The sequence below is a fragment of the Lepus europaeus genome, chromosome 7 (assembly GCF_033115175.1).
Source record: "Lepus europaeus isolate LE1 chromosome 7, mLepTim1.pri, whole genome shotgun sequence".
NCBI lineage: Eukaryota > Metazoa > Chordata > Mammalia > Lagomorpha > Leporidae > Lepus > Lepus europaeus.
In genome coordinates this window covers 6,687,092-6,703,574 of record NC_084833.1, presented here as the reverse complement: position 1 = coordinate 6,703,574, position 16,483 = coordinate 6,687,092, and the positions used below count along the sequence as shown (strand labels likewise).

At 62.5% G+C, this 16,483-nt stretch overlaps 1 protein-coding gene across 1 annotated transcript; it reads right to left on the bottom strand.

Moving 5' to 3' along the window:
* Window positions 1-564: 564 nt before the first annotated feature.
* On the bottom strand, window positions 565-15,414 carry PYGM (glycogen phosphorylase, muscle associated). The gene is made up of 20 exons (XM_062197776.1): window positions 15,135-15,414; window positions 14,151-14,252; window positions 13,993-14,071; window positions 13,813-13,916; window positions 13,388-13,519; window positions 12,214-12,325; window positions 12,033-12,115; window positions 11,615-11,758; window positions 11,209-11,301; window positions 10,876-11,022; window positions 10,612-10,775; window positions 10,275-10,389; window positions 9,795-9,896; window positions 9,344-9,491; window positions 9,001-9,059; window positions 8,765-8,906; window positions 8,285-8,492; window positions 1,233-1,367; window positions 1,057-1,123; window positions 565-946 (listed from the first exon to the last, which is right to left on the bottom strand). The coding sequence occupies exons 1-20, from the start codon at window positions 15,375-15,377 to the stop codon at window positions 791-793; spliced, it is 2,535 nt and encodes an 844-aa protein (XP_062053760.1). The 5' UTR covers window positions 15,378-15,414; the 3' UTR covers window positions 565-790.
* Between the last annotated feature and the right edge of the window lie 1,069 nt (window positions 15,415-16,483).

Genomic DNA, 16,483 nt, shown 5'->3' with positions numbered 1-16,483 from the left:
ACGTGAGACCCAGAACACGCTCTTTCTGGTTTTCGGTTTCCCCATAGTGAGCGAGGGTGACGCGGCCCAGCCTCGGCGATCCGTGACTGTCCCCCGCCCTAACATCGCCCCGGCTTTGGGTGCAGCCCAGCCACCTGCTGAGAGACCCTCAAACGCCGCAGTGGGGCGGGGCTGGGGGCGGAGCCGAGAAGACGCCAAGCCTCCCCAGGTTCCTCCCCCCTGGGTCCCGCCCCCGGCAGCGCGGATCCACAGTAGTCCCGGAGGCCTCAACGCCAAGTCCAGGCTCCCGGCTCCGGTGGGCCCCACCCAGCCAAACGCCCCGCCCCCGGCCAGCCGGGCTGGCCGCTGACCTAGTATGGACACAGCACTCAGAGGAGAGGCGTGGAGGGTGGCGCCGATGGAAGGGGATGAGAGACCCGGGCCCCGCCCCCTCTCCTCTCCCTCCCACCCAGGGGATACACCTGCCACCTGCGGGGGGTGGGGGACAAGGGGGTGACTGTGCAGCTGCCGCGGGGCGGGCCAAGAGCTAAAAATACCTGCCAACAGAGAGAGGGGTGAGGAGGCTGGTAAGGAGGAAGAGTTTATTGGGGAGTGGGCGCAGTTGGTCGGACCCCATAAGTAGGAGGGGGCCCAGTGCCCTGAGGCACGCTGGGCACTGGGACCTTGCTGCTGGGGGGGAGGGGGTTTCAGGAGGGGACTCGGAGGTCTGACCCCAGGCCCCCACGCTCAGGACAGGGAGCTGGGGCCGGCTCCAAGGCTGGCGGAGGGCAGGGCCGCGCTGGGGTCTGGTCTAGGCTGAGATCTTCTCGTCCGGGGCTGGCAGCCGCTGTCTCGAGGGCTCCACGCCCCAGATCTCCCGCGCATACTGGGCAATGGTGCGGTCGCTGGAGAACTTGCCCGAGGTGGCTATGTTCCGGATCACCATCCGCGTCCACTCCCTGGGGTTCTGCAGGCCAAAGGGGAGCCCTGGGTTCACGCGGCCCGCCAGCCTGCTCTCTGCCTCACCGCAGCCAGGGCCGCCCCAGCCCTGCCTGGCCCCGGCCCGGCACCCCTCACCTTGTACAAGGCGCTGACTCGCTCCTGGCACTTGATGTAGTCTTCATAATCTGCGAAGACTTTGAACCTGGGGAAGGGAGAGGAAGCAGCGCCATGAGGCCGAGGGCCAGGCCGGCGGCCGCCGGCGCCTGGAGAGACCCCTGCGCGGCCCCCTCCCCCGCCCGAGCCCCGCTTACCGGTCGTGGTGCATGAGCATGTTGACGATGTCCTTGAACAGGTCCGGCTGTTTCGGGGAGAAGAAGCCGCTGCTCAGCTGCTCCATGATCTGCCGAAGCTCGGGGATACGGTCGTAGTACTCCTGGGCGTTGTACCTGCCGGGGGGCCGGGGCAGGGCGGTGTGGGCTCCCTGCAAAGGGGCTCCAGGCTCCTCCACCCCCACGGCAGAGCAGCTCTGGAAAGTCCCTGGCCCTGGGGTCGGAGCCGGGCCCAGCCTGCGGCTGTCCCGCCTGGAGCTGCCCTTCCCGGCAGGCTCCTCCCTCCTCTGCACGGATTTGCCAGCCCCCTCTCTGTAGATGACAACAGGGAGGCCTGGAGGGGCCGGAAGTTCAGAATCGTTCCTCGGGAGCCTGGTTCTGAGCGTTTAGATCTTGCTCAAGACATGTCACTGCCCAAGGACAAAGCCTGTTTTAAGAGTTATTTATGTATGTGAAAGGCAGAGCGAGGGAGAGACAGAGAGCGTCCACCTGCTGGCTCACTCCCCCACATGCCCACCACAGTCACGTCTGGACCAGGCCGAAGTCGGGAGCTCCATCCTGGTCTCCCACGTGGGTGCAGAGGCCCGAGCACTGGGGCCATCCTCCACTGCCTTCCCAGATGCATGGGCAGGGAGCTGGATCAGAAGTGGAGCAGCCGGGACTCGAACTGGGGCTCTGACATGGGATGCCAGCGTCCGCTCGCGCCACGACACCAGCCCCTAGTCTGAGCGTTGTAGTCCACACTTCCAGGAGAAATCTGGGCATTTCACACCAGCACCCGTACCCTCTCGGGAGAGTAAGCTGGCAACTGGCCATCGGCACCGAGAGCCTCAAGGACTCGTCCTTGGATTCTAAAAGGCCCGGCCCCTCTAAGTTACCTTAAGGAAATGTCAGAGCTATAGATGCAGACATCAAAGGTTGCTCAGCCTAACAGAGGACATCAACCTTATTACATGAGTGTGGCAAGTCCGTGGGAGGAAATGGTGTACAAACATTTAACATATCTGAGTGGCCGGCGTTGTGGCACAGCAGGTTAAGCTGCCGCCTGTGACACCAGTACCGCACACCCCAAATGGCCACAGTGGCCGGGACTGGGCCAGGCCCAAGGCAGGAGCCCACAATTCCAGCCAGGTCTCCCATGTGGGTGCCAGGGGCACAAGGACTTGGACCATCTTCTGCTGCTTTCCCAGGCGCATTAGCAGGGAGCTGGATCAGAAGTGGAGCGGCCGGGTGCCGGCGCCGCGGCTCACTAGGCTAATCCTCCGCCTTGTGGCGCCGGCACACCAGGTTCTAGTCCTGGTTGGGGCACCGATCCTGTCCCGGTTGCCCCTCTTCCAGGCCAGCTCTCTGCTGTGGCCAGGGAGTGCAGTGGAGGATGGCCCAAGTCCTTGGGCCCTGCACCCCATGGGAGACCAGAAGCACCTGGCTCCTGCCATCGGATCAGCACGGTGCGCTGGCCGCAGCGCACTACCGCGGCGGCCATTGGAGGGTGAACCAACGGCAAAAGGAAGACCTTTCTCTCTGTCTCTCTCTCACTGTCCACTCTGCCTGTCAAAAATAAAAAAAAATAAAAAAAATTAAAAAAAAAAAATGAAAGAAAAAGAAAAAAAAAAAAAAAAAGAAGTGGAGCGGCCGGGACTCAAACCGGCGCCCACATGGGATGCCAGCACTGCAGGCAGCAGTCTCACCCACCACACCACAGCGCCGGCCCCAGCTCCTCCACTTCTGATCCAGCTTCTTGCTGGTGCTCACGCTGGGAGGCAGTGTGATGGTTCAAGCAGTTGGATCTTTGCCACCCACATGGGAGACCTGATGGAGCTCCAGGCTCCTGGCTTTGGCCCAGGCTCAGCTGTTGTGGGCATGTGGGGAGTGACCAGCAAATGGGTGCTCTCTCTCTGTCTCTGTCTCTCTGCTTTTCAAAATAAATAATTTTTTACCAGGAGAACTGTGGTTTTAAACCTGGTGATGAAATTATGGATAACAGTTATTTTATTGTCATTGTTATTTTGCTAATCAGTGAGCGTGTTTTTTATTTTTGAGTACATATTTCTTATAAGGAAAAAAAAACATTAAATATAAACTTTTTTTTTTTTTTTAGACAGAGTGGATAGTGAGAGAGAGAGACAGAGAGAAAGGTCTTCCTTTTTGCCGTTGGTTTACCCTCCAATGGCCGCTGCGGCCGGCACATCGTGCTGATCCGAAGCCAGGAACCAGGTGCTTCTCCTGGTCTCCCATGGGGTGCAGGGCCCAAGCACTTGGGCCATCCTCCACTGCCTTCCCGGGCCATAGCAGAGAGCTGGCCTGGAAGAGGGGCAACCGGGATAGAATCCGGCGCCCTGACCGGGACTAGAACGCGGTGTGCCGGCGCCGCAAGGTGGAGGATTAGCCTGTTGAGCCATGGCGCCGGCCAAATATAAACTGTTTTAAAATGTGGGGCCAGTATTGTGGCGTAGCAGGTTAAGCCAATGCCTGAGACGCCAGGATCCCATACAGGTGCTGGTTTGAGTACCAGCTGCTCCATTTCTGATCCAGCTCCCTGCTAATGTGTGGGGAAATTAGTTACATGATGGTGCCCAAAGGAAGTAAGGTGGGCGGAATCCAAAGTTGTTTACCACTAAAACTAATTGGCTGCGCAACATCAGGGGAGGTAATAAAACTAGTAACAAGTGTATAGACATATGGCTAGTCCTATAGAAATCCCCCCGTAAAATGACCGTTTAGGTGATTGGTTGGTCCTTAGCCCTGCCCCAATGACTCTGCAGTTTTGTACTATAAAAGGTTCTGTTTCTCAGGAAGTAAATGAGTCCTTGCTAGACTTGGCTCCCCGCTGCGTCTGATTGTCTCCGGGATCGGGAGGCTGGGGAACGGGCGAGCGGCGCACTTACCTTTCCTCGGACCCAGTCCATCCTTGTACGGGTGGACTAAGACCCAGCATCTGGCGCCCAACGTGGGGCTCAAGCAGTAACTTTTCGGCCGAGGCCAAGCGGTCTCTCAGGGTAAGTGAAACCCTAGTATGGGTAATGCAGTTTCGTCCATTATGGACTGGGCCTTAAAGGCCTTACAGGACTTGGGAGAGCCCAGAGACTCAGAGGAAGATGGCGGGGAAAGAAAACGGGCTAAGTTTAATCAAAAAGCAAAAACGAAAGTAAAAGTCACCCCGCCTAGCCCCTCCACCCCAGAAGGGCCAGAATCCCCCCCATACCTCCTGGGGGCAGAGGCGGCCTCCCCCTATGTAGAGCCACGGAGGGAGCTACCTGATGCAGACCCTTCCGATTGCCCGGGAGGAGGGAGGAGAAATGAGGTAACTTACGCGGGAGCAGCCGCTGGCATGGCGGCGGCCATGCTGCTCACTCTGCTGGTGCTGCTGCTCCTGGGGCCAGGTGGCGGGGGCCAGGCAGAGCCCCCATGCAACACCCTGCGGGAGGATCACCCCGCTGCCTTCCGGGGACGTGGCTGCCACCTTCCAAGGCCCCTGGGCGCACCTGTTGCGCCGCCTCACCCACCTCGCCGAGGGCTGCTGCACACTGGCCGCACACCTGGCCGGCCCGGACCCCTTGTGGTCACCGTCCGAGCTGTGCGAGGAGCCGCGCCTGGCCGTGGAGCTGGGCTGCACCGCAGCCCTCTCGCACCTGGACGAAGCAGTGCAAGTACTGCGCTGCACCCCGCAACGCAGCGCATGGAGCCCGGCGGGGAACACCAGAGCCGGAGCAGCGGCAGCAGGGGCGGCCCCAGGCCAGCAGTGGCCTCAGCACGGGGCAGACAGCTGCTGCCCACCCAGTCGAGCAGCGGCGCGGACCGGGTGGACGACGATGGTGGTAAACGTCGGGGCCAGTGGCCTGGGCGGGAGCCCCGACGTGGCGGGAGGGGAAGACTGCAGCTCCGGGCCCCTCTCTCCACCGCGGAACAAATTAGGGACGCGGGGCCGGGCGAGGAGAGGTTGGGGCGGCTCGCCGAGAGGCTGCGATGGGAACGCGGATCCAGCCCGATGGTGCCGAGCGAGCACATGCCTTGCAGCCCGGTGCAGTCCCGCGGGGTATGGGGCGCTCCGCGGCCGCCTGAGGCTGGGGCCTGGCCCGGCCTCCCGAGGCCCGCACGCGCCTTGCACCGGAACACTCACTGGACCTGGCCAGAGGCGGAGGGCGGTACGTCGCAGGACTGCGCGGGCACCAGTTCAGAGCGCGGCGAGCAGGCGCGCCCCGAGGATACCTGTTCCCGACCCTCCTGCTGCACGGGCTGGGAGAGGGTTGAGCACCCTGCTGTACACCCACCCGTACCACACCTTCCCCATGCTGCTGCTGGACACTATGCCATGATCTACATGCCCATCACATCCAAGGGCAAGGAGCCCAGCCTGCCCAGGACTGCCTGCAGCTCCACCTCCTGGAGACGCCCATTCAGCTGCCTGCCAGCTTGGTCACCAAGGTCTCCATCCAGTTTGAGTGGACCCTGCTCAAGTGGACTGAGTACACTCCAGACCCCAACCATGGCTTCTATGTCAGCCTGTCCATCCTCAGTCCAGCTACTTCGTGAGACTGTACACAGAACTGCTGCTGGTGAGCCTGCTCACGCAGGACTTCAGCATGCCCTACAATGTGATCTGTGTGTGCTATGGCTCCTTCTCCACATCGAGGAGCCTAGCACCAGCGGCCTGGCCAAGAGGCTGGCCTAAAGGAACAATCTTTAAAAGAAAAAGGGGGGACCAACCCCTCTCTCAATGGGTGTGTGAGACTACGGGGATGGGTCATTGGATTTGTCAAAAGGTTCTCAGGAAAAAATCTGGAATGGATGTCAAATTGTTAATGAGACTTTGGGCCAATGGGTGGCACCTCAGAAGGGAGGGATGTTTTTGTTATGCAGGGCTACAGACTCACACCTTGTATTGGTGCACAACAATGATTCCTGCATGCTAGTGTCCCTCATCCCCCACGTACTGTTAACAAGTCACGCGACACCCAAAGACGGGTAAAGCACCCAGCGTCCTGTACCAACCTAAGACAGGGCTCATGGCCAAGCTGCCTGGGTTACCAATGACGGGTAAGGGCAAGGACGGCTGGGGGCAACCTAAGACAGGGACTGCGTGCTAAAACAAAAAAGGGGGAATATGTGGGGAAATTAGTTACATGATGGTGCCCAAAGGAAGTAAGGTGGGCGGAATCCAAAGTTGTTTACCACTAAAACTAATTGGCTGCGCAACATCAGGGGAGGTAATAAAACTAGTAACAAGTGTATAGACATATGGCTAGTCCTATAGAAATCCCCCCGTAAAATGACCGTTTAGGTGATTGGTTGGTCCTTAGCCCTGCCCCAATGACTCTGCAGTTTTGTACTATAAAAGGTTCTGTTTCTCAGGAAGTAAATGAGTCCTTGCTAGACTTGGCTCCCCGCTGCGTCTGATTGTCTCCGGGATCGGGAGGCTGGGGAACGGGCGAGCGGCGCACTTACCTTTCCTCGGACCCAGTCCATCCTTGTACGGGTGGACTAAGACCCAGCACTAATGCACCTGGGAAAGCAACAGAAGATGGCCCAAGTACTTGGGCCCTTGTATTCACGTGGGAGACCTGGATGAAGGTCATGGCTTCAGCCTGGCCCAGCCCTGACAGTTGTGGCCACATGGGAAATGAACCAGTGGATCGAAGACCTCTCTCTTTCTCTCTCTGTCTCTCCTTCTAGCTCTGTAACTCTGACTTTGAAATAAATAAATCTTAAAAAAGAATGCAGGGGCCAGCGCTGCCAAGTAGCAGGTAAAGCCACCACGTGCAGTGCCGGCATCCCATATGGGTGCCAGTTCAAGTCCTGGCTGATCCACTTCCAATCCAGCTCTCTCTATGGGCTGGGAAGGCAGTGGAGGATGGCCCAAGTCCTTGGGTCCCTGCACCTGCATGGGAGACCTGGAAGAAGCTCCTGGCTCCTGGCTTCGGATTGGCTCAGCTCTAGCCATTGTGGCCATTTGGGGAGTGAACCAGTGGATAGAAGACGTTTCTCTGTCTCTCCTTTTTTTTTTTCTCTCTCTCTGTCACTCTGCCTTTCAAATAAATAAATCTGGAAAAATAACTAAAAGAAAGAAAGAAGTGCAATGCCAGGTTGGGCGCTGTGGCTCAGCAGGTTAAACAGCCACTTGAAACACCTGCATCCCATAGCGATGTGCCCTGGACCCAGTCCCGCGCCTGCGCCTGGGAGGCAGCAAATGACGGCCCAGGTACCCAGGTGCGAGGCCAGAATGGAGTCCTGGACTCCTGGCTCCCGCCTGGCCCAGCCATGGCTGTGGCAGGCATTTGGGGCGTAAAGCAGCAGATAGAAGATCTCTCCTTGGCCAGCGCCGTGGCTCAACAGGTTAATCCTCCACCTTGCGGTGCCGGCACACCGGGTTCTAGTCCCGGTCGGGGGCACCGCATCCTGTCCCGGTTGCCCCTCTTCCAGGCCAGCTCTCTGCTGTGGCCCGGGAGTGCAGTGGAGGATGGCCCAAGTGCTTGGGCCCTGCACCCCCTGGGAGACCAGGAGAAGCACCTGGCTCCTGGCTTCGGATCAGCGTGGTGCCCCAGCCGCAGCGCGCCGGCCGTGAAGGCCATTGGAGGGTGAACCAACGGCAAAAGGAAGACCTTTCTCTCTGTCTTGGGAACCCACCTCTCTCTCTGCCTTTCAACATAAATTAGAGAGAATAAACAGATATTTTTTATAACATAGATCGCCGAGGACACGCCTCCTCTGACGACTGGTTCTGACCACAAGCACCGCTGTAGCTACTGCCTGTGCTCCTATCGCTCTTTTCGCCACGGCCTCCAGGGAGCTAAGGGTTAAATTTCACTTCCAGTTCCCGAGGAGTATCACTTCTTAGGGTGCGTGGACTTTTCCCTCTTTTCCCCCAGTTCTGATTGGCTTCTCTCTTTTCCTGTTTCACTAAACCTCGTCCAGGTTCTTCCAGAATCCTTAGGCTTAGATCTCAGGTCAGGCACAGCCTGGGTCAGCCTCCCCGCACACGCCGCCCCCTGCCAGCTCTGCTTCCCAAGAGCCCTGAGCGTGCCTGCCCCCTGCCATACCCTCTCTGGTCAAGTCTGTCCACATCTTCCACCCGCATGCCAAAGATGAAGAAGTTCTCCTCTCCCGCCTCCTCGGCCATCTCCACGTTGGCGCCGTCCATCGTGCCGATGGTCAGAGCTCCGTTGAGCATGAACTTCATGTTGCCAGTGCCTGAGGCCTCGGTGCCCGCGGTGGAGATCTGCTCCGAGAGGTCGGCAGCCGGGATCACTGTGGGCCCGTGGCGAGGGGATCGGGTCAGCTCGGGCTGGCACCTGGCCGGGCCTGGGCAGAGCCAGGCTTGGGGTCTCCCTTCCCCACCCCTCCAGTCTCCCTTGGGCCCCCTGCCCTCTGGTTCTTCAACAGCTGGGATCTGCTTGGATCCTCCGGCCCCACTGTGGGATCTGAAGGGAACCCACGAGGCCCAGCCCAGCCGCCCCATCAATCCACGCTGCCTCTTCCGGGGACTGAGCTAGCCAGGGCCCCTGCCAGCAACACCGCACCTTTCTCAGCCAGCGAGACCCGGTAGTTCTCCAGGAAGATGACACGGAGGCGGTCTCCGACCACCGGGTCGTGGTTGACTACATCCCCAATGGCGGTGATAAGTTTGATGATCATCTTGGCCATGTGGTACCCAGGTGCGGCCTGTGGGGCACCGGGTGTGGGGTCAGCTCCACTGCCCTTCCCCTTATCCCACAGCCCCGCTGGGCTGGGCTGTCACAGGCCGAGAGCCTCTCACCTTCCCTCCAATCATCACGGTCCGAGGCACAACAAACTTATTGGGCTCCTTCTTGATGCCTGCGGAGAGAGGCGGGAGTCAGCGGGCCAGCTTCTGGCCTCCGGGCGGTGGCTCCAGACAGGACCCGGGCAGCCAGGGTCGGGCTGGGAGGCGGCAGGCCATCTAGGCCGTCACCTGCTGTGTGACCGTCACTCCCAACTCTCCGAGGCTCAGCTTGCCCACCCAGGAAAGGGAGACAGTCCCGCGTCCCCAAGGCCGTCACGGGCCCAAGGAGATCCTGGTTTGACCGCGTGTGGTGCACCAGGAGGGCCTCCGGGAGCCAGGCCAGGGCCGCGCCACTCACGGTTGTACAGGGTGATGACGTGCAGGCAGTTAAGCAGCTGCCGCTTGTATTCGTGGATCCGTTTCACTTGGATGTCGAACAGCGAGTTGGGGTTGATGTGGACCTTGTATTCCCTCTCCAGGTAGGCCGCGAACTTCAGCTTGTTTTCCTGGAAGCAAGGGAGGGGGAGGCCTCACCAACAGGCCTCAGCCCCAGGAAATCCTACAGTGCTGCCTCTTCCCCTCCCCAGGCCCAGGAAGGTAAAGGTAGGAAGTCACTTGCTACCTTCCTGCACCAAGGCAGGCATTGCTAACTGATCCACTCCTGCATCAGGGCAGACATTGATAATCAATCCCACCACCAACCACACCAAAGCCTGGGGCAGGCAGGGGTGATGAGCTGTATTTACCCATCCTGACCCAGACATCCAGCCCCGCCCACACACCCCAAGTGCCAGCCCTGGTGTCCCCACCTGCTTCACTTTCGCCACATCCCGGATAAAGGCTTCGTCGTCCACGTAAGAGAGCAGCTTGCGCAGCTGGTCCAGGTCTGAAATGTACTCCTCCCCGATGCGCTGGGAGGAGATGGCTGTCAGTCTAGCCCGGCCCCTGTCTCCCTCCTCCCAGCACAGACGGGTCCTTTGCTGGTCAGCTGTGGCCTGGGTCCTCCCTGTCCATCTCCCTCCCTTGATGCTGACCCTCCAGCCGGCCGGACCTTGGGCCTCCTCCTGTCTCACTCCACACGGGACCCAACGACTGGCCTCGTTACATGGCAAGGAGCACCCGCTTGGCCTCCACAGCCAGGGCCGCCATCAACGCACAGGGCACCTCCCGTGCAAAGGTGATGGTGCCCCCTGCCACAGGTGCAGGCCAGGACCTAACCACGGGACTGCGCCCAGCTGACCCCAGCAGTGACCTGGGTTGACCCTACTGTCCATATGGTGTTCTCTTACCTCAGCAATGATCTCGGCCAGCCCAGGGTTACACAGAACCAGCCAGCGCCGAGGGGTGATGCCGTTGGTCTTGTTCTGGAACTTATGAGGCTCTAGCTCATAGAAGTCCTTGAAGCTGCAGGATGGGGTGGGGTGGGGGTCACCACTCCCCGCTGGGGGATGAGGGTCTCCTCCCTGGGGCTGAAGGGGGCCTGGACTGCCAGCTGCAGACCGCAGGCAGGAGGGGAGCTCTGCCTCCCAGCGCTACAGCGCACGGGGGCCACAGGTGGGCGCCAGGTGGGCGAGGGGGCGGGGCCTACACGAAGCCTGGGGGCCGTGGGCGGGAGGGGCAGCTCACATGGTCTTCTTGAGGATCTCCGAGTGGATGCGAGCCACGCCGTTGACTGCGTGGGAGCCGGCGATGCACAGGTGCGCCATGTTGATGCGTTTCACGGCGCCCTCCTCCACCAGCGACATGCGCCGCAGCCGGTCGACATCCCCGGGGAATGCAGCCGCCACGCGCTGTGCCCGGAGAGCCCAGAGCTGGTACCAGCACCCGGGATCCCAGGGCCCGCGCCCCCTCCCCCGCCACGGCTGGACGCCCCTGCGCCCCCAGCCTCACGTTAAGGAAGCGCTGGTTGATCTCATAGATGATTTGGAGGTGGCGCGGCAGCAGCGTCTCCATGAGGTGCACGGGCCAGCGCTCCAGCGCCTCGGGCAGCACCGTGTGGTTGGTGTAGGCGCACGTCTTTACCGTCACTTCCCAGGCCTGGCACACAGGGCGGGGAGTGAGACGCCCGGCACCCAGTGCAGCAGGCTGGCCGGCCCTGCCGCCCCAGGGCCAGCTTCTAGGCCACCCGCCACCCTCTGGCCTCATCTCCCGCCTCCCACCCTCCCAGCCCAGAGCAGCATCTGAGGCAGCATCAGACGGGGCTGGAGGGGCCGGGAAGCCCACCTTGTCCCAGTCCAGATGCTCCTGGTCCACCAGCACCCTCATGAGCTCCGGGATGGCCAGCGAGGGGTGGGTGTCGTTGAGCTGGATGGCTACCTGCAGGTGAGGGGCCGGGCTCAGTCTGAGCTCCAAGCCACGTGCCACGGTCCTCCCCGCCCGGGGGGCCCAGCCTGGGTCTGCGGCAGGACACAGGGCAGAGGGGAAGACAGGGGCAGCGGGCGGAGCGGGGAGCCCCATTCTGTGTCCGTCAGTCGGGATCCTGTGCAAGTCCTACACCCCGTTCACACGCACCCGGTCCCCGCTCCCTCATCTAGAAAGTGGGGCTGCCCGGGCTGGAAGGGTGATGCGGTGGCACTGGTGGGCCGAGGAGGCGGGCGGAGGGGGGAGCCCTCCCTCCCAGGCACGGCACCTTATCCGGGAAGGCATCGAAGTTGGTGCGCACGGGGTCGCGGCAGCCGAACTTGGAGGACTTGAAGCGGCGGATGATGTCCTGCAGGGTGGCCGCCACCACGAAGTATTCCTGCTTCAGACGCAGCTCCTTCCCCTCGAAGAACTAGAGACAGGGCCGGCCGGGCTGGAGTCAGGGAGGCGGGACGCAGGGACACGGGCCTCTGCCTCACCCAGAACCATGCGGGGACACACCCACCCACCCCTGCACACCGGGAGTAGCCTGGGTGTCGCTAGGTAACAGCTCCCAAGTGCCCGCCCTAACTGCCCCCCTAGGACTCAGGGGAGGGGGAACAGGACGAGGCCAAGCCATTCGCCCTGCCTTGGCTGGGACTAGGGCAGGCCAAGTGTCCCTCCCCCCAGCCCGGGGGGTGACGCACGTTATCGTTGGGGTACAGGACCCGAGAGATGTTCTCAGCCAGGTTGCGGTCCAGCACCGCCTGGATGTAGCCACCGACGTTGACTGGGGGACAGAAGTGGGGCTAGGGTCAGGCTGGGGCTACGGCGGCCAGCACGCCCAGGGCTGGGGCCACTCGCACCCCGCAGGGGAACTCAACTCACAGTCCTTGAGGTTGAAGTCATTGGGCGCCTTGGCCGACCAGAGGCGCATGGTGTTGACGACGTTGTTGCGGTAGCCAGGCACCGGTGTGTCGTAGGGCATGGCCAGCACCACCTGCGGGGGCGTCTGCCGTCAGGAGCTGGGCAGGCTGCGGGGCCCAGCCCCGGGCATCCGCCTCCCTCACCTGGGTTCTAGCCCCGGTGCTCGGTTACCAGCCGGGTAACCGTGAGCAATGTGCCTGACCTCTCTGGAAAGAACGACGGAGCCCACGTGACACCCAGACCCCTGCCTTGTCACACATCAAGAGGGTTATGGGAGGGGCGGAGTGACCAGCCCAGAGCCACAGGTGCTGCTCAGTTGGAGGCCACTTTGTAGAGAGGGGTGGGGCGGGTTCCAAGCAGAAGCTGAATGACACTTTGAACTTGAGAGGCCTGGGGGAGCCCAGGACCAGGCTGACGGGGTCACAGGGGTCAAGTCCAAGTGCACCCAAAGGTCCCATGCCTGGTTGACCACAGGGCTAATTTGCAGTGATTAATGCTGGCCCCACCTCCCACAGTCCGTGCTGCCAAGAACTGCCTGCCGCCACGGCGCCAGGGCCCCCTCCACTCCTCGGCCTTGCTGCCCGGCCCTGGGACCCTGGGTCAGCAGAGTGGAGGGGGAAGCTGCAGCTCAGGGCAGGGAGGGGGCGATCCCAGAGCACCCAGCGGGGCCGGCAGAGCCGGGGAGAGCCAGGAGCCCGAGCTGCCTCTGACAGGTGCAGCAGCCCCACACGGCGGGGGCACAGAGGCCCACTTCTGGAAGCCCAGAAGTTTCCTGCAGGCCAGGGAGCCGCAGCCCCAGCCAGACGATTGGCTGTGGGGATTTGGACGCCTGGGTTGGCTTCCAGCTCCCTCTAGCGTGCTGTGTGACCTTGAACAAGTCCACTCCCCTCTTGTTCCCCCTGGAACCCCTTGCTGGGCTCTTGCAGCGAGGGGGGCAGCCTCTCCCCTCCCTCTGCACCCCACACTTGGCCTGGCTCCCCTGTGACCTCCAGCAAGTCACCAACCCTCTTTGAGCCTCCGTGTCCTCAGCTATAAAGCCTCCCCACGTCTCACAGCCTGTGAGCCCGTTCCCCGTTCCCCCCCTCCCCTCGCCCTGCAGTGGGCTCCCCCCAGAGGCCTCTGGCTCGATCCTCACCTGTGTGTCCACCCACTTGGCCCCCTGGCTGGTGTGCTCCACTCGGCCATAGAAGTGCACGGGCAGTGTGAACTCAGGCCGGGCCTTCTCCCAGGGGTTGCCATAGCGAAGCCAGTCATCAGCTTCTTCCATCTGAGCCCGAGGCAGGGGAGAAAGGAGGCAGCGTCACGCCCAGGTGCCCACCCCCGACCAAGTGGGCAGGCGTGAATTAAGGGCTCTGGGGCGGGCCCTGCTCTGTTGGCACATGAGCGTGCCCAGCAGTCCACGGCGTGGACCACCTGTCCCAGCGGTCGCCAGAGGGCTTTGGGGCAGCAGTGGAGGGGCCAGGATGCTTTCCCCAGAGGCCGAGGCTGGTTCTGCTCCTATCCAGTGGCAGGGGGCCACCCTCTCCATCGTGACGGGGCCTCAAGGCTAAGGCTGCTCACCTGCCAGCCCCCGCAGATCTTCTGGTTAAAAATCCCAAACTCATAGCGGATCCCGTAGCCATAGGCAGCCAGGCCGAGTGTCGCCATGGAGTCCAGAAAACAGGCTATAGGGTGCACAGGGGGGTGAGTGACAGGTGCTCCCCCCACCCCCCACCCCCGCCCCGCCAGCCGGCTACTCACCTGCCAGCCGGCCCAGGCCGCCGTTGCCCAGCCCGGCGTCCTCCTCGATTTCCTCCAGCTCCTCCATGTCCAGGCCCAGCTGGGGGATGGGCAGCAATGAGGGCCAAGTGCCAGCAGGGGGAGCCCCCGTCCCCGAGGCACGCCCCGCCCCTCCACACCTGGTAGGTGGCCTCGTCGCAGGCATTCTCCAAAGCCAGGTTCACCATGGTGTTCTGTAGCGTCCGGCCCATGTAGAACTCCAAAGACAGGTAGTAGATCCTCTGCCCAGAGAGACGCAGGCAGGGGAGGGGGTCAGCCCGGCCAGCAGCTCTGCACTGCTCCCCCACGGCTCCCAGGCCCGCAGCCATCCCTGTCCCCCACTGCTTTTCTCTGGCTCTGGTCCCAGCATTCCTCTGACTTGGAATAACTCGCTTTCTCGCCGGGCCTCGGGCTCCTCATCTGGAAGACGCCCAGTGATTGCTTCGGGAAGGCGGGAACCCTTCCCCGGGCTCACGTGCCTCCCGACGGCCCAGCGGGGAGTCCGGGCACAGAGCACCTCCAGGTGGCCCCCAAGAGGCCAAGGCCAAGACCCAGAGCAAAGAGTCCTTTGCCCAAGGTCGCGCAGTGACTCAGGGCTGCTGATCGCCACCTCCCATCGTCCTTGGACTGCCCGGTACCCCTTGGGCCTCGAGTCCCAGCTCCGAGCAGGAGGCCGAGGGGCACCACCACGGGGACGAGGATGCTGGCAGTGCCCGGCTGCAGGTTCCCTGGGCCCCTCCCCCACCCCCGCTGTGGGGTGTTAGGTTGCTGACATTTACCAATGACCCCAGCAGACACTTGATCCCCGCCGCCCCAGCTGCCCCGGCCTCGCCCCGCCGGCGGCCCACGCATGCTGTGTACACATTCGATGCCCTCCCGCCCCGGGGGCCCTCGCTGTCCTCCTGCCCACCACCACCCCCTCCAACCCTCTGAGTGGGTGCCCTGAGCACCCCCAACCTGATCCCGCCCCCCGCAGTGGCCACGCAGCCCATGGTCGGGCCTGAACCCCTTCGTCTGCCGTAGCATGCCCTGGCCCCAGGAGGCGGCAGCCACTTCATCAGGACGTCCCAGCTCCCTGGCAGGGTTCCCCAGCCCAGAGCCCCCACGGGTGGCCCCAGCAGCACCTTGGGGTCCTTCTCATAGTAGTGTTGCTGCGTGCGGATCCAGCGCCCCACGAGGTGGTCGCGCACGGTGTGGGCCAGCGCGAAGTAGTAGTCTCGCGGCGTGGCCACATTGCGGTCCTTCACCAGGGTGAAGTGCAGGTGCCGGTTGAAGTTCTTTTTCAGCTCAGTCACGTTCTCCACGCCGGCCAGGCCACGCACGCTGATTTGCTTTCTCTTCTCCTGGTCTGACAGGGGCCGGGACATGGCTGCGGGAGGGCGGGCTGGACGACGGTGGACGGACGGACGGACGGGTGGCCTGAGGGTGCCTCCAGCCAGGGAGTGGAGCTCTGCAGCCTCCAGGGAATTTAAACCCTGGCCCCGGCCTGCACGCCCCGCCTCCCCCCACCACCACCACCCAGGGGGAGGGTCTTGGCCTGGCAGCTCCTGGAGCTATTTTTGGGATTGAGAGGACAGGGGAAGGAGGGCCCGGCTAGCTGCACCGCGGCCCCATGCTGACCCACTTCCTCCTGGCTCAGTGGCCGGGCTTCTGTCTTCGGGCCTCTCCCTGCCTTTCGCAAGGCTGGAGGCGAGCTGCTGCAGGCAGTGCTGGGCGGGAGGCCCGGGGCTTGATGAGCCTATCCCCAACCTGGGCCCTTTTCCTAGCGGGGACTGGACTGCGGGCCTCTCTCCCCTCCAACAAACACTTGATCAGAGACGCGAGCCAGGTCTGGCGGCTGTGCACAGCCGCGCTGGGGTGGGGAGGCCCCCGGGTTGTGGCGGGAGGGGCCGGGACTCCCTGCAGGTTGGGGGCCAGGGGCCGGAGAGCCAGGGTGCGGCGAGCAGCAAGGGCACGGGGCGCTTGCCAGAGGGAGCCCAGGATCTGGGGCTTCTCGGGGGGCGGGTGGGGGAGCTCGCTCACCCCACCCCCACCAGAGCTGAGCCGCTCTGAGATCCCCCTGTTGCTGTCCCTCAAGAAGCTCCCAAGTGACCTTTTCAAGGGGAATGGTCAGATTACAGGCCGGCTTTGGCTGGGGGCCTTGGGCCCGGAGCAGAGGCCCCTGGGAACTGTAGTCCACGCACTCCCAATTTTGGGTTTCAGTGGCTTGCTTCTCAGTTGCAGAGGCCTTTCCTCGCTCACTCCCCCCACCCCCAGCCCAGCCGGGGGCCACACTGGGCAGGGCCTTCTCTGCGACCTCCCGTGACATGGCTGCCCAGTCTGCACCCCACTCACACCTTCCTTGAGGCCCTAGCTGCCCGTTCACTGCTCACGTTTCAGCCCCAGCACGGCCTTGCTGTGTGACCTTAGGCTGCTTGCTGTGCCTTCCTGGGCACTGGACTCCTTCATCAGATGTATTCTAAGCCCTGCCGCA

Coding starts and splice junctions, on each gene's coding strand:
- PYGM (XM_062197776.1), bottom strand. CDS start 15,377: ATGTCCCGGCCCCTGTCAGACCAGGAGAAGAGAAAGCAAATCAGCGTG. Junction 11,023..11,208: donor AGCATCTGGACTGGGACAAG/GTGGGCTTCCCG, acceptor CCTGTGTGCCAG/GCCTGGGAAGTGACGGTAAA. Junction 10,390..10,611: donor GAGATCCTCAAGAAGACCAT/GTGAGCTGCCCC, acceptor CCCATCCTGCAG/CTTCAAGGACTTCTATGAGC.